Source organism: Gossypium raimondii, chromosome 1, assembly GCF_025698545.1.
Source record: "Gossypium raimondii isolate GPD5lz chromosome 1, ASM2569854v1, whole genome shotgun sequence".
Lineage (NCBI taxonomy): Eukaryota > Viridiplantae > Streptophyta > Magnoliopsida > Malvales > Malvaceae > Gossypium > Gossypium raimondii.
Window position 1 is genome coordinate 4,793,671 of NC_068565.1, and position 15,271 is coordinate 4,808,941.

Consider the following 15,271-nt stretch of genomic DNA (forward strand, 5'->3'; position numbering starts at 1 on the left):
AACTGAAATGCTATTCACACGACTCATAAGTGCTAGCATGGATCCTATCATGGAAGAGCCATTTCACAGAAAGACTAAAAGTTCAGCTAATATTTGGCTAGGAATTAAATTGGGACATATAGAAAGTTATGAATGAAAAACGAAATGTCAGATTAAGGTTAGAAATTATCATGGTACATTGCATTTTACCCTTGTAGTGTGCAACAAGGAATTGAACATCCTCACTCAAACTATTGTTTTTATTAATAGGACAATCATGACTGAGTTATGGAAGCAGAGAATTAGCCTCCACTCCACCACATGACTGAGTCAGCAGTGGATTAGCCTCCACTCGAACACATGACTAAGTTATGTAAGAGGGTTGCACGTATAAACAACACATCTCCTTGATGTTATAACTCATAAGAAGCATTCAAAATTTTGATGATTCAAAGACATACTGTCATGGTTTTTTTTTTAGATCAGAAACACCTTATTCAGAAACTTAGAGGTTGTCTGGGAAAGAGCTCTTAACATCTGACCATGAAAGCTATGCATTTAATTTAAGAAATTTCCTAATGATTCCCATCATCTCTCCACCTGGAAACCGCCCAAGACAGCCCCTTGCAGCTGCAATCTCGTTAAACTCAAAAACTGAATCACCACAAAATGCTTGAACTTGCTTGCATTTTCTCCCTTTTTCTAAACCAATGGCTTCATTTAGGTCTTCACCTGCCTTAACAGTAGGAAGAGGAAATGGATCAAGGGAAGTTTCCAAAACACTAGACTCCCCACCAACTGCACCCACAAAATCTTTCAACCGGCAAATTGTAAATGGAACTGGTTCGTAACTGTGATCTCCATATTCAACGGGTGTAGAATGGTCACCAGTGACACAAATAAAATATTGGAAGTCCCCAGTTGATTCTGCCTGCCACAGGAGCTTAGCCAGCTGTGCTATAGCTCGATCTACAGCTTCCAAGCCTTTTACTTTGAAAACACTCGCCTTATCGTGCCCTGCATCATCTATTGCCTGAAATTTTGTAACAGAATGAAGTTGCATCACTTAATGATATGGAGAATATTATACATTGTGCAGAAGGCAAATATAAAAACAACGTAAAATATTTAAATCAGTACCCAAGATAAAATATTCACAAAGTTAAAAGATTTTTTCCCAGGCAATATTGCATAAAAGATCCTTAATCAGCTTTTTCACAAACAAGACTGTCTTAAGGTAGGATTAAACATAAGAGTATGCAAACTCTAGGAAAGAAAATGGGGAAATTGAAACATGCTGATTCTGGCCCCAAAAGGTGGTCATCAACAAGCATTTGCTAAATACAGGAAATATTAACAAAGGCAAAAAACTAACGGATTGATAAGGTCATTACCTTAATGTGGAGAAATCCAAAATCATAACCATCTGATCTCCCAGGCTTGTGCTCATCCTCCCCTGGTACAAAGACACTAGGAGATGTTTGTAGAGGGGTAGAGAGTGCCTTAGCTATGGCAGTTGCCTTTGAAGTCAAAAGTGTTCGATAGTCTCCAGTTGCTCCAGGAGCTTCTAGGATATCAATATCAAGTGATAGGCCCAACCCTGCAATAATTTTTGTGGGAGCCACCATGCAAGGCCACAAGCCATGTTTCTTCTCGAATTGTGGAACCTATAAAGCATAGAGGAGGTAGTAGCATTTATTGGTATCTTACAATAGAAATGCAAGAAGTACATCAAATAGAAGAACAGAAAATAAAAACATTTTTTTCTCCCCATTCAAATAAGTAAAATGCATATATAATTGGGAAATTTCAGGACAACACACCTCAATTCGGATACCACAGCCTCTTAGAAGGACGATGTTAGCAACACTTTTCCCTTCTGCTAGCCTTTTTGCATTCAAAGGGTGAGAAACCAGAATCTTTGATATCTCCCTGGATAACTCATTAACAACTGCAGCTGTGTGTCTTGCTTCATCAGTATCATCTAAAGCCTTGGCTTCCAGAAGTAAGCGGTTGTCCTTCAATGGGTCAGTTCCTGATATGTTTCCACTCAGTCTAGGTCCTTTAACAACAACTCCACATCGGTGCTCTGTTGCATACCTGTGAGAGATCTCAGCACCTTAGATATGTTACAACAGAAACTTAATGCTCCAAATCAATTCTCAAGAGAGTGCATAACCAAAATGACAATGTTAAAGTAAAAACCTTGTTGATTAAGCTGGAATTTTCTATATCCTGCAGAACTAAGTGAGCGAATATAACAACATAAACTGACAACTACAGCAATTAAAAACATCAGTACCTGACTCTTACTTCATACTCAGGAAAAGATGGGAGCTTCATTCTATCCAAGGCAGCACAAAGGATAGGCCCCTCTTCTTCAAAATGCCTGTCAGCTCTCCTACTTGTAACTATGCCAGTTTTCTCATCCAAGGTCGCAAAATTTGACTGGAGACAATTGAAATATTGGATTAGGTAACCATTTACAATAAAATATCAAGTTATGAAGAAAATTATGGAACTATAAAATGTTAACTTGTTGCGAAAAACAGCAGGAAGATCTTTAAGAAAATCGTTCCCCTAAAGTAAGTGATCAAGTGAGAAGCTAGATCATATCTGGTAAGGAGAAAGGCACTAAGTTTAATCATTTTTCAGAAAGATAAAAGAATATTAAAGTTCACAATCTCAGGCACGATTGTTAACCTAAGTTTAACATTAAATTAAAATGAAAAAACAGCTAATGACCAAAATTTTCCTCATTCATATCAAGCTAATATCTACATTAAACTCACAGCTAATATGTTATATTTGAGAATCATAAATCTGTTTGGATATTATCAAGATATCAACATAAGCCATGCTCAATAGACGGTCCACTACAGAAATAGTATCAGCAAACAGTGTAAGAACTACTGCAGACAAGAAACAAAGGAAAAAGAACGAAACGAGAGCTAGAGCAGGTTACACACCTTGAATGCAATATCTCCAGGTGACATTGCCAACCCAGCCCCCATGGACTCAAATGCACCACGCCCTCGGTAATAGACTCTCGGGTCATAGCCCAACAATGAGAGGTGAGCCGTATCACTCCCACAACCCAAACCTACTTCCACAGGGTCCATAAGGCCATTAACTCCAGCTGATGCTATGGCATCCAAGTTTGGAACATCAGCAGCCTGCAGAGGAGTCTTATTCCCAAACCTTGGTATTGATACATCTCCTAATCCATCAATCAGCACAAATGCCACTCTTCTCTTTGGCTCTGCAGGACTGCCCATACTTACGTATATTTAACTTTAGGCCTTACTGAACAATACCTTACTTTAGAATGGTGAATCAAGTAACAAAGTTAGCAAAGCAGCCTGTTCCTGCAGCATGCGAAGATGATCCAATGCTTCAATAGCATAAAAAAAAAAAAAGTTTTTAAGCACACTAAAATCCCAAAGAGAAATAAAGAAATTGACTTGGTCAAAGATATAGAAGTTTTTCATTGGCATAAATTTCAGTTAGAACATTGACAAAATAAAAAACTATATATATATATATATTGCAAAGTATAAATCCTGGCAATTCAATCTGTTTGATTAAAAATCTACCAAATAGTTTGAACTCACATGCTTACCTGCTTCCTATATTGAAAGACAAAAACATGCATTAATTTTTCTATAGGAAGTGAAATCATAAAATTTAAGACTAAATAGAATATGGGTATCTCCCCATTATAAACTCAGATCAAACAAAATTCAGAACAAAATCTAAGAAGATACGCAAAAAAAAAATTCAACATGAACCAGTTAAGGATTGAATTAAAAGAAACGCAATAAGCAGACAAAAAAAAGGAAAATTTATTATTACCTGTAGAAAATTAACTTCAAGGGTGATTAATGTAAAAACCTTTTTCAGCTGAAAATAACGATAGAAGAGAAGAGGTGAAGGTCCAAAATCCTATGCAAATATGGGTTTACTTTTTTTCTTTTAATTATTTGTCTAAATTATTTACAAGAGAATCGGCAATTTTATTTAGGGGGTGGTGGAAAAGCAAGAACCCATTCGAACCGAAAAATATAAAAAAGCAAGAAGCCAGGTATTTAAATATATTCTCTTTTAGCAACATGGGGTTTTTGGGGACCCGTGGTGAAACCAATCAATTTTATTAGTATTAAAAAAATTATAAAAAATAAAAATATATAAAAAAATTGATCAATTAAATTCTTTTTCGATTCAATTTTGTTCCTACCAAATTAATTAGTTTAATTTTTTTCTTTAGACTCGTACTTTAAATAATTCTTGATCCGACTCAAATAACCTTACAAAATTAATTGAGTAATTGGGTTGTCTTTTTCTTTCCTGCTTTCTTCTTAATTATTGTATTAAGTTGAATTTGATAATCAAATTTAAATGTTATCGTAGTTTGGTTATGTTTTATTTTGATCAAAATATGCTTTTAGTCCCATGTTTTTAATTGTAGATTTTAAAATTTAGGTTTATTTATTAATGTTATTAAATTTGTTAGTGTAATATTTTGAAATAAAAAAATATTAATTTGATAGTCATTATATCTGATCATGGGTCGGGTCACTCATTTAGGCCCAAAGGTCTACTCGAAAAGTGAGAGGGTTTTGGTAAAAATATAAGCCCGAAAAATGAGTTTGAACAAAAAAATAAGACTCGTTCTCTAAATAAGTCGAGTCTCGGGTAAGATTTTTTTGTCTAAATCCGACTCAACCTGAATCAACCTAAACCTTTTTTTTTCCATTTCGTTGTTGTTTTGTTGTCATTTTACTATTATATTGTTACTATTTTGTTGTTATTGTTCGGATATTGTATAACTCTTATTTTATTGTTAATTTTGCTACTATCTTAGAGATATTTGTTTGTTAAGTTGCTACTAGAGGTGATCATGGGTTGGGCTACCCGGCCTGGCCGGACAGCCCACTCGAAAAATGGGAGGGTTCGGCTAAAAATTTATGCCCGAAATATGGGTTTAGACAAAAAAACGAGGCTCATTTTCTAAACGGGCCAGGCCTCAGGTAAAAAAAAATTTGCCCTGGCCCGGCCCAAATTATATATTAAATATATATTTTTTTAATCAAATATACTTTTAACTTTCATGTTTCACTTTTTTCACTTTCATGTTTTTGATGCTATTTTGGTGTTGTAAAATTTAATATGGGCCGAGCTGGGTCGGGCTCGGGCTTAGCAAATTTCTTTCAGGCCGGGCTTGGATAAATTTTTAGGCCCATATTTCGGGTCGGGCCGGGCCTGGACCTAGAAAATGGGCCTAAAATTTTGTCTGGGCCCAACCCAAACCCGGCCCGGCCCATGATCACCTCTAGTTGCTACTATCTTTATGTTATTTAAGTATAAAGAATTTTTTTAATATATTTTCAATTTGTTAGAAAAACATTTATTTTAATGTTTTAGTGTATTTGATGTATTATATTTTTAAATTTAATAAATAAAAAAATAATCTAAAAAAATTAATACGGTCGGGTCAGGTCGGGCTTGAGTTTAACATTTTTAATCTAGGTCGAGCTTGGACAAAATTTTAGACTCATTTTTCAGGTCAATTAAAATCGAGCCTAGAAAACGGGTCTAAAATTTTGCATCAATCCAGCCCGACTTGGCCTATGATTAGGTCTAGTAGTCATTTAACAAAATAAATGATTTAACAAAAGAATTCCAATCATTCTAAGAATTAAAATTACATTTTTAAATAAAAAAGTAAATAGATTAAATTTCTTAAAATAAAAATAAAAAAATTAAATTTTAAATGCACAAATAGTACAGAAATTTAAAATATATTTTAACCTTTATTTTAAAAATTTTATGAGATATATCACTTATGGTATGCAATTAACTTATTTGGATAAATTAGCCACTCAACTATGTACTTGTGACTATTTTTGTCCTCTAATTATTATTTTTCAATTTAATTATTTAAATTTTTAAAATTAAAATTTTAATTATTCTCCGTTAGTTGTCATTAACTCAAGAGCGGAAGTCTAAAGTGTGTTTTTATTAGCCTAATAACAAATTTAATCCTTCAATATTTACATATTCTATTAATTTGATCTTAAATCTAAAAAGTTCAATAAATTTAACCATCAAAATTTACAAAATTTGTCATTTTAGTTCTAATTATAAAAAAATATTTTTTAAAACCATTTCTTGATAAAATATAAAATGACTTAAAATCTAATATTTATAAATAAAAATCAAAACATAATTATTAAAATTTTAAAAACACAAAAAAGAGAAAAAAAATATATCAAATGACCTTAAATTTTTCCTTCAAGCAAATCTGGGTTTGCCTTAAACTCACCGATGAATCTCGTTAGATGTTGTTGATGGATGTTAGGCCAATAATTAGGTTTCCCCTTTAAAATAAACAATTCTCAACAACTCTCACCAAAACCCCAAAATCCAAAATGCAATAAATCAAAAACTTAATACATGGAAATTTACTCCAATTTTCATTATTCTTATTCCTAAAATTTATAATTAAGGATGCGTTTAGATGGGTGATGAGGTGCAGTACAATGCATTTAGCTTACTTTTATCTCACGTTATAGTATCGTTACAGTATTTAATCTCACTGTTATCGTTCTTTTTATACTAATCGCAAATAAACGTACCATCCATCCAAACTCAACCTAAATCTCAATTCAAAATTACAACTAACAATAGTGGGAAAAAAAAACTCCCCATTTGCTATAAAAGTAACTGAGATTCACATGGTTGTATAACTACAATAAAATAGAAACCAATCTAGAAAATTTTACTTCATATCCAGAAAAACAGAAGTCTTGTAAATACAGAAATATAAGAAAAACATCAAATATGAATTATTACCTAAAAAGAAAGCTAACCCAATTTTTCAAGTACCTTAAAATTGAGATTAAAGGAAGAAAGCATCAATAGACATTCTAAATTTTCAATAACTAAAATCATAAATTTTGTAAACATTGATTGTTAAATTTGTTGAAATTTTTAGATATAAGATCAAATTAATAGAATGTATAAACATTGGAGGGCTAATTTTGTTATTAGGTTAATAAAAAGGGGTTAAATCACTGTTTGGGGCCTGGACTGGGCAACTATTCTCATATTGGGGTTTGAACTTTTTTTGTCTAGATTAGTCCCTAAACTTAGCAATTGCTCCTATATTGGGGCCTGAACTTAGCAATTATTCCCATATCAAAGTCTAAACTTTGGGTTTTTAAGGAATAGCTTGAACAAAAAAAAAAACTTAAGCCCTAATGTGGGAATAATTGTCAAGTTCAGGCCTCAATATGAGAAAAGTTGTCAAATTCAAACTCCAAAAAGTGATATAACCTATAAAAAAAAGCCCACGCTAAACTTTCGTTACTAAGTTGATGAGAATTAATAGGAGAATGACTAAAATATTTAATTTCAAAAAATTTAGTAGTTAAGTTGAGAGAAATTGATAATTGAGTGACCAAAGAACCAAATGCATAATTGGATGACTATTCTTACAATTTACCCATTTTTTTATAATTTTAGTGGAATATATGAAATCATTATTAAAAAAAAAGTCAAGTATTTTAGTTGTACTAGTTGAAACCAAATGAATTAATCAAACTACAATTCATCTCACATTAATGTAATTTAATTATAGGTGAATGAAATAAAGTAATTGATTATTGAAGGTTATTAAATTATTCGTAAGTTCAACTTTTGTCACTTAATTTTAAAATTTTATAAAATAGTCTTTGAATTATTCAAAAGTTTTCATTTAAGTCATTAGATTGTGAAAATCGATGTTGTATGGCTTTCTCTATTTGCACCGCCTACAACAATAGAAAACTTCCATTCCCTTTTTCTTCTACAATTCATTTTTTCCATGAAACAACTTTAAATGCCATGAATCAACTAACCAAAATCCAAATAAATTTTTTATGTGATTTATGACACTGATTATCGAATTAACTTGAATCTAAAATATGTTCTTTTACTCGTCGATAGGTACCAATTCAATGTATCGATTTGTATTTATAATTGCTTGAATATATATTAATTTGTAATTCAAAAGTTGAGCTTTTCTTTCTCTTTTTTCCTTCCTGCTTGACTCCCAAGTATGAGGTTTTATTCTTTCCCTTTCCCTTTTCCTTTTTTTTTCTTTTATCATCCTTTCTTAAGATTTTTTATTCTTTCATTGTAGAACCAAAGTAAGGAGGAGCCTTTTGGGTGTTAATTGTGTGTTCTTTCAGGTTTAGGTAAACCTGTAAAGTATATTTAATGTTTTGCTTTGGATGGTCAAAATTGTTTGGAGCTTTGATGTGTTGTAGCTAGTTTTCTCTAGTCTTTCGTTTTGATGTAATGAGTTTATGCATCTGTTAATTTTGGTCATTATGTAAGCAATTTATTATGAGTGCTACCACATTAAACGAGTTCTAGAAACTCAAGTCTACAAACGATGAAAAGATAAATCACGACTTTATAAGTCTAATTTCCGTTTTCCACATTTTTTTTAATGCATTCAAACTCTATCAACAAGATAAGGTTAAGATAAACGTTGGGTTCCTTTTCCTCTTTTGTTTTAACTCTTTTTTTTTTAATTTATTTTCTCATAACTTATTGAGCTTTATTGCATCTAGCTTTTTGGTAAAAAATAATAATAAAACAACCTATTCATTTTCTTATAATATTCTTTAAATTGGATGTTCCTTTATCTATATTCGGACAAATTATTTTATTGACCCTTTCCACTCTATTATTTATGGTCTTTTTTAATTATTTAATGATATTTTAACAATTTTTTATGTCATTGAAACATAATTTTGCTATTTTTTTACCCTAAACTTTAAACTCCAAACTTGAACTTCGAATCCAGGTCTGAAACCAAACCTCGAACCTTTAATCCTAAACTCAAATCCTAAACCCTAAACCCTTAAAAATTTTATATTTATAATTGTATAATTAATTTAAATATATTGTTATATTAGACCTGTCAAAGCCCGAAAAATAGGCTTGGACAAAAAATAAGTCCTGTTTAAAAAACGAGTCGAGCCTCAAGTAAGGCTTTTTTGGCTTGGGCTCAGCCTGAATTAGTAAAAAGACAAAAAAAAATTGTTATTTTCATGTTATTTTGTTGTTATTTTCTTATTAATTTTTTCACTGTTTTGTTATCATTTCACTATTATGTTACTACTATTTTGTTGTTATTGTTTGAACATTATATAACTATTGTTTTACTGTTAATTTTGTCACTACTTTAGAGACATTTGCTTGTTAAGTTACACATATCTTAGTGTTATTTAAGTATAAATATTTTTAAATATATTTTTAATTTGTTGAGAAACATTTATTTTAATATTTTTAAGTATTATATTTTTAAAATTTTTATTTAAGAAATAATATAAAAAATTAATTCAGCTGAACTAGACAGGCTCAAGCAAAATTTTAAGCTTATTTTTTGGGTGGAGCTAAGCCCAAGCCTAGCAAACGAATCTAAAATTTTAACAAGACCCAACCCGGCCCATAGACAAATCTAATTTATATATTTATTTGGTAGTTATTATTTAATATTTTTAATTACTATTATTTAAAAAATATTATAATCAATTTTGTCTTTTCACTTTCTGTTACACTTATATCGGAATACATATTTTAGAATTACAATATTTAACCAATTTCAGACCATATTACTATTTTTTGATCCATTTTCACGTGTCGAAATTTTATTAGTAGATTAAAAAAATTATTTTCAATATTAAAGAAAAGACAACGCCCCCATAAATGTCGTTCTTTGTTCTCGGATCTCAGACGCGGACCGTGACGTCACAAGTTAGCCCGATAGAATAATATCCTTAGTTTCCCTTGAAAGAAAAAACAGAACAAAACAAAACAAAAAAAAAAAAAAAACACTATCCCGATAAGCAGTAGCCACATGTATCCATCAACGTGGAAGCTAACCAAAGGCAAAACCTAAAATATAATCTGCGTGCCTATCATCTGCCCTCAGCCTCTCTTTGTAGACATTTTCTCCCCTGGTTAAATTCTGCTATTAGTCCCTCTACTTTGTAGAAGTTGTAAATTTAATTTTTATATTTTAATTGATCAATTTTAATCTCTATACTTTTTCTAAATTTGAAATTTCAATTTTGACCTAAAGAGTCGAAGTTAAATTTAATTACTAGACTTGTACTATGTGTACAGTTGTAGATTTAATTCATATTCTCCAATTCGATCATTCTAAGTCTTTATACATTTCAAATTTTGAAATTTTAGTTTTGACATAAATGAGCTCGTTAATCCATTAACTAAATTTTTAATGAGTAATATATATAAATAACAATCTCATATTGCATTATAGGTATGATAATATGTTTGACGATCGGATTTTGGAAGTAAAAACATAATTTAATAAGTTTAATAGTTATTGTTTTATGATGAGTGAAATATTAAATTTTGAAAAGTGTAGGATTAAAAAGCCAAATTAAAGCATAGGGATTAAATACACAATTTTATAAAGTATAGGGACCAGTAGCAGAATTTAACCTATAAAATATTTAAAATAATAAAAAGGAAAATCTTTACCTTCTTCTTCTTAAAGCCTTAAGCTTGTTGCAGATTTTTCTAGGTTGTTTTCCTTTTTTGTTCTCTTTTTGCAGATTACACTCTCTATTTTCACTTTGCTTTTGCTAAATTTCATTGGATCCTCTCTTAAATTTCAAATTTGTAAAGAAATTAAAGAAGCCCCCCCGTTTTTTTCCTCTCAAAACCCAATTGATTTTAGAACCCTAATTTCACTTTTTGTTCTTATTTGAAGCTCAAAAGATACAAATTTTAAAGTTTTCTTTTGGAAAAAAAATTGGTTTTTTAAAGCTTGAATAGTTAATCTGCTGCTTTTTTCCTCTTAATTTTATAATTTTAAAGCTTTTACCTTGAAATTTCAGCTATACTCTAGCTGAATTTAATAACAAAAATAAAAAGGATTTAAAAAGTTTTATATTTGAATGTTTTTCATCAGCTGGGTTGATATGAAAGTTTAATTTTCGTAGGAATCCTTTGATTTAGTTTAACACATTCAAAGGCTACCATTTCTTTAAGCTTCAAGCTTAAAGTTTCAATATTTCTTAACTTAGAACGTTTTAAGCTTTTTGGGTCAATTCCTTATCCGTTTTTTAGCTCTTCAAAAGAACCAGATCTTAGTCTTTTTCTTATTTAGATTGGCTACTTAATGTCCGTAGAAAGGTCATTTGAAGCCTGGGAAGAGGTCCAACGCCATGGCCAGGACCTTGCAGATCGGCTAGCTCAAGGTTTTACTGGCTTAATCCAATCCCATATCACCCCACCTTCGTTCCCATGGCCAAACCCTCCAAAATCCAAGCTTTTCGACCTCGAGTTCCCTTCCCAATCCTTTGTCAATAAGGATTTTGGGCTTCCCATTGACAAGTCTACCATGTTCGACATCGGTGATATCGGGAACAGGATTGGTCAAGTCGGGGCTGATTTCAGTGCCGGCTTAAATGGGTTGGTGCAGCAGTTCTTCAGGAGCTTGCCAATCCCCTTTCGTACTGAGGAGAGTGCTGTTTTGCCTGTTAGAGGTGATATGATCTTGAAAGTGCAGAAGGCTGAGGTGGGTGGCAATGATATGGAGGGTTTGGTCGGGTTTTCAGATCGGTCAAAGGATTTCGGGTTCCTCGAAAATGAGAGTGGTTCGGAGGGTTTGGTGGATGAAGAGCTTTCAGGTTTTAATTTGAAGTCTGCTGGATTGCTTGGGAGACCTCAGGTAAACAAACAAATAAAATGAGAATCTTTGACGATAGTTAGGAGCTTGAATTATGAATTTAATTGCTTGGGAGACCTCAGGTAAACAAACAAATAAAATGAGAATCTTTGACGATAGTTAGGAGCTTGAATTATGAATTTAATTTTTGTTAAATAAATTCTTGAACAAGTACTATTTGTGTTTGAAATTATATAAGTGGCAATTTTAATAGTTGGAAACAAGATGGGAAATTATCTATATTACATATTGATGCATAGGCTAATGTGTTCTTTGGTTGCAACATGTTTAGAGCTGATAGTAGACTGGTATGTAGTAGTATTTGGCTGTTGTTTGTGAAATTTAATAGGCATCTATTATCAGTTTTGCACGCATACCATGTGGTATGCGGCTATCTACGATAGTTCCTTTTGAATTTCTACATGTTCTAAGCAAGCAGTAAATGCTTTCGATAAAGGCATCTATTTCGCATAATGTTAGCTACCATAAGTTATGAATATATTTCTCCCTTTCATATGAATAGAATTGATGGGATAATAACTTTTGAATATATGTTGTTATTGATTTTTTTTCCCTATGGTTAATCTTTTGTTGGCAGCAGGGGACCATAAATATTACCTCGACATATGAGAGTAGAACACGAGATTTAGAAAGTTCTTTGGTTGCAAGGGGAGACCTATGGAGAGTAGAGGCATCAAATGGCAGTTCCACATCAGGGAGTGACAACTCTTTATTCCTTCTCCAGCTCGGACCAGTGCTCTTCGTTAGGGACACAACACTTCTTTTACCAGTTCATCTATCAAAGCAACATTTACTTTGGTACGGCTATGATAGGAAGGTATGGCAATAATTTCATGGAATAATTGTCGCTAGCTGTATTTTACATATACTAAATAGAAGCGTTTATGTTCTATGATAGGTAGTGAGTATATTGAAACCTGAAAGCAAATAGTATGACTTGAAAATTATGTTTTTATGTTTCTCCAAGTGTTATATTTTGTTCTTTGCTGATAAGTTCTTCAATTGCAGAACGGAATGCATTCTCTTTGTCCAGCAGTATGGTCAAAGCATAGGAGGTGGCTATTAATGTCAATGCTCTGTCTTAATCCTTTAGCTTGTGTAAGTTGGTAGTGGTTGAATCCATTTATGCAGTGTTTGTGCTTCTGTTTCAACTATCCGAATTTCCAAAATACCTGTGTTTTCCCTAGTTTTTCTCGTTTAGATTGTTGCTTTAAATTGCATTTCATCTAAGGAATGTTCTCCCTGTACACTTCCTGCAAACTAAAGACCCTTTTTTTTTAAATCAAGCACTCAAGTCTTATTTTCTTTCTGAACGTAATCTTCATAGTAAATAGTGGACTGTGCTGATTAGCGGAATAAGCAACAGGACTTCAGCTCTTTGTACTAAATATTCGAGAAAGATTTATATTCTTGGGGTGATTTTTCTAACACAACCATTCTCTTCTTTCTCGACTCTTCCTTCTTTTATGCAGTCATTTGTAGATTTGCAATTTCCAAATGGACAGTTTACATATGTATCTGGTGAAGGGCTGACGACAAGTGCTTTCTTACCTATTTGTGGGGGACTTCTTCAGGCACAGGGCCAATATCCTGGAGAAATGAGATATAGCTTCTCTTGCAAGGTCAGTTCCTGAGCGTTTACTAGTCTAAGAGGCAGCAACTCCGGCTTTAGGATTTATTATTCCCTTTTTGCTGCCTTTTTCGAGTGCTGAATTTATTGTTTTGATACTTTGTCAGAATAAGTGGGGAACACGTGTCACCCCAATGGTGCAATGGCCTGACAAATCATTTACGCTGGGTCTTTCACAAGAGCTGGCTTGGAAGCAATCAGGGCTCATGATGAGGCCGTCCGTTCAATTTAGGTAAGCTTCTACTAATTTGCCTTGATATGCACAGGTTTAGAGATTGTAAATGAAAGCCTCTTCCTGCACTAAGTCATGTTAAGGAATGTTTTTATGTTTCATACACTGCCTTTGAATCCGTTTATATTGACATGAATGCCCTTTTAAGTTTGTGTTTTTCATTTGCATCCTGCATGGTATTCACTAGTTAGTTTCTACATTTGTGATCAGCTTGTTTCCAACGTTTGGTGGAAGTAATCCGGGGTTGCGGACGGAAGTTATTCACACAGTGAAGGAGGATCTCAATCTGATTTGTGGTTGTGCTGTGGTGGCACATCCTTCCGCATTTGCATCAATATCAGTAAGTTATCCTATTGCAACATCTTCTTCAAAGGTCATTTCATATGCCAAGTTTGTCAGATTTGTAAAAATATGAAAACTGGGAATCCTTAAGCTTTTCTTGAGATTTGAACCTTCATCCTTATTGAAGTTTTTGGAGGTGTCTTATACTCGTTTCCTGTCTACCAATCATGCAGTTTGGGCGCTCTAAGTGGAACGGAAATGTCGGGAAGTCAGGGATAGTAGTAAGAGTAGACACGCCTCTTTCCAGTGTTGGCCGCCCATCTTTTTCTGTTCAGATAAACAACGTTATCGAGTTCTGATTTTTTGGCATCCAACACCTGCTGTTAAATTGTATAGATACAATTGCAGATAAATAAACAATACCACGTGTGAATACCCAAATGCTACTTGGGTTAACTACATTAATCTCTGATCCAGCTTTGGAGATTCATGCTCTTCTTTTCTTCCTTTTGTTTCTAATCTTTTTATCTTCTTTTTCCTGATTTTTTTTTACATGTCAGGTCAACAATTTTGGCTTATGTTTCAGTTAAAACAAGTCTTTGTAATAATTTCTCCTATGCTTAAACAAATTCTTGGGTCTATGTATTTATGTTACTTGGACTCGGGTTTCGGACATGGTCATGTGTATAATATGTGTATGCTCACTTTAGGGTCCTAGAAAGTTTAAACTGTTTATATTCATATCTTAATATGTATCGGACATCGGTGGTGATAAAAGACTGCCGGTTTTAAAGGGAAACATGGATATTTTCAGTAATATATATTTATGTTTAATATAGGAAGTAGTTCTAATAATCAATTAGAAGAAATTCTGAATCCTGAAAAACAGGATATTAAATTAGGAAATTTAATCGGAGAAGAAAAGACTTTTCGATGAAATGATAGAAAAGATTAATAAAATCATATTTCTAAAGAAGAAATATATAAGATCTCTAAGTTTAAAATATGGACTCAGAGACATATAGAAAAATTAGCGGTAACACAATTCGCTAAAGATACAAGAGGAGGATTAATAGAAATCCTCTTTTACTAAAGAAAAATCAAAAGGATCAAAAGAAATATCCTCAAGTTAGATATATTCATTTAGGTATAATCATGATTACTATTAGAGCTTTATTTAGAAGAGGTCTTGATATTCCTATTATAGCTGTCCTTTTAGATAAAATATTTGAAAATCCAATAAAAGCACTTATTGGAGGTATTCAGTCTAATTTACATACAGACGTAATAGGATTTAAAGTTAAACCAAATTACTTTATTTCTATTACAGATTCTCTAATAGAAGAGTGTTTTTGCCTTAGAATTCAGACAA

At 32.3% G+C, this 15,271-nt stretch overlaps 2 protein-coding genes across 6 annotated transcripts; one reads left to right on the top strand and one right to left on the bottom strand.

Moving 5' to 3' along the window:
• Nucleotides 1-368: 368 nt before the first annotated feature.
• On the bottom strand, nt 369-4,044 carry LOC105777207 (uncharacterized). Of its 4 annotated transcripts, none has more exons than XM_052630387.1 (6): nt 3,835-4,044; nt 2,949-3,341; nt 2,282-2,427; nt 1,803-2,079; nt 1,374-1,646; nt 369-1,012 (listed from the first exon to the last, which is right to left on the bottom strand). In XM_052630387.1, exons 2-6 carry the CDS (start codon nt 3,255-3,257, stop codon nt 530-532), a joined length of 1,488 nt encoding a protein of 495 aa, XP_052486347.1. In that variant the 5' UTR covers nt 3,258-3,341; nt 3,835-4,044; the 3' UTR covers nt 369-529. The 4 variants fall into 4 exon arrangements, with proteins under 4 accessions (XP_052486347.1, XP_012455790.1, XP_012455786.1 ...); XM_012600336.2 differs by having other exon boundaries at nt 2,949-3,347; XM_012600332.2 differs by having other exon boundaries at nt 2,949-3,373.
• Nucleotides 4,045-10,563: 6,519 nt separating this feature from the next.
• Nucleotides 10,564-14,574, top strand: LOC105777241 (uncharacterized). 2 transcript variants are annotated; one of them, XM_012600388.2, is made up of 7 exons: nt 10,564-11,737; nt 12,333-12,572; nt 12,764-12,853; nt 13,228-13,377; nt 13,493-13,617; nt 13,828-13,957; nt 14,133-14,574. In XM_012600388.2, exons 1-7 carry the CDS (start codon nt 11,186-11,188, stop codon nt 14,256-14,258), a joined length of 1,413 nt encoding a protein of 470 aa, XP_012455842.1. In that variant the 5' UTR covers nt 10,564-11,185; the 3' UTR covers nt 14,259-14,574. The 2 variants fall into 2 exon arrangements, with proteins under 2 accessions (XP_012455842.1, XP_012455851.1); XM_012600397.2 differs by having other exon boundaries at nt 12,336-12,572.
• The last annotated feature ends 697 nt before the right edge of the window (nt 14,575-15,271 follow it).

Excerpts from the sequence above, each read along its gene's own strand:
- LOC105777207 (XM_052630387.1), bottom strand. The coding sequence starts at position 3,257 with ATGGGCAGTCCTGCAGAGCCAAAGAGAAGAGTGGCATTTGTGCTGATT. Across the intron at positions 2,080-2,281 it reads GAGTATGAAGTAAGAGTCAG|GTATGCAACAGAGCACCGAT; the intron begins GTACTGATGTTT and ends GATCTCTCACAG. Across the intron at positions 1,013-1,373 it reads TTGGATTTCTCCACATTAAG|GCAATAGATGATGCAGGGCA; the intron begins GTAATGACCTTA and ends ACAAAATTTCAG.
- LOC105777241 (XM_012600388.2), top strand. The coding sequence starts at position 11,186 with ATGTCCGTAGAAAGGTCATTTGAAGCCTGGGAAGAGGTCCAACGCCAT. Across the intron at positions 11,738-12,332 it reads GATTGCTTGGGAGACCTCAG|CAGGGGACCATAAATATTAC; the intron begins GTAAACAAACAA and ends TTTTGTTGGCAG. Across the intron at positions 13,378-13,492 it reads GATATAGCTTCTCTTGCAAG|AATAAGTGGGGAACACGTGT; the intron begins GTCAGTTCCTGA and ends ATACTTTGTCAG.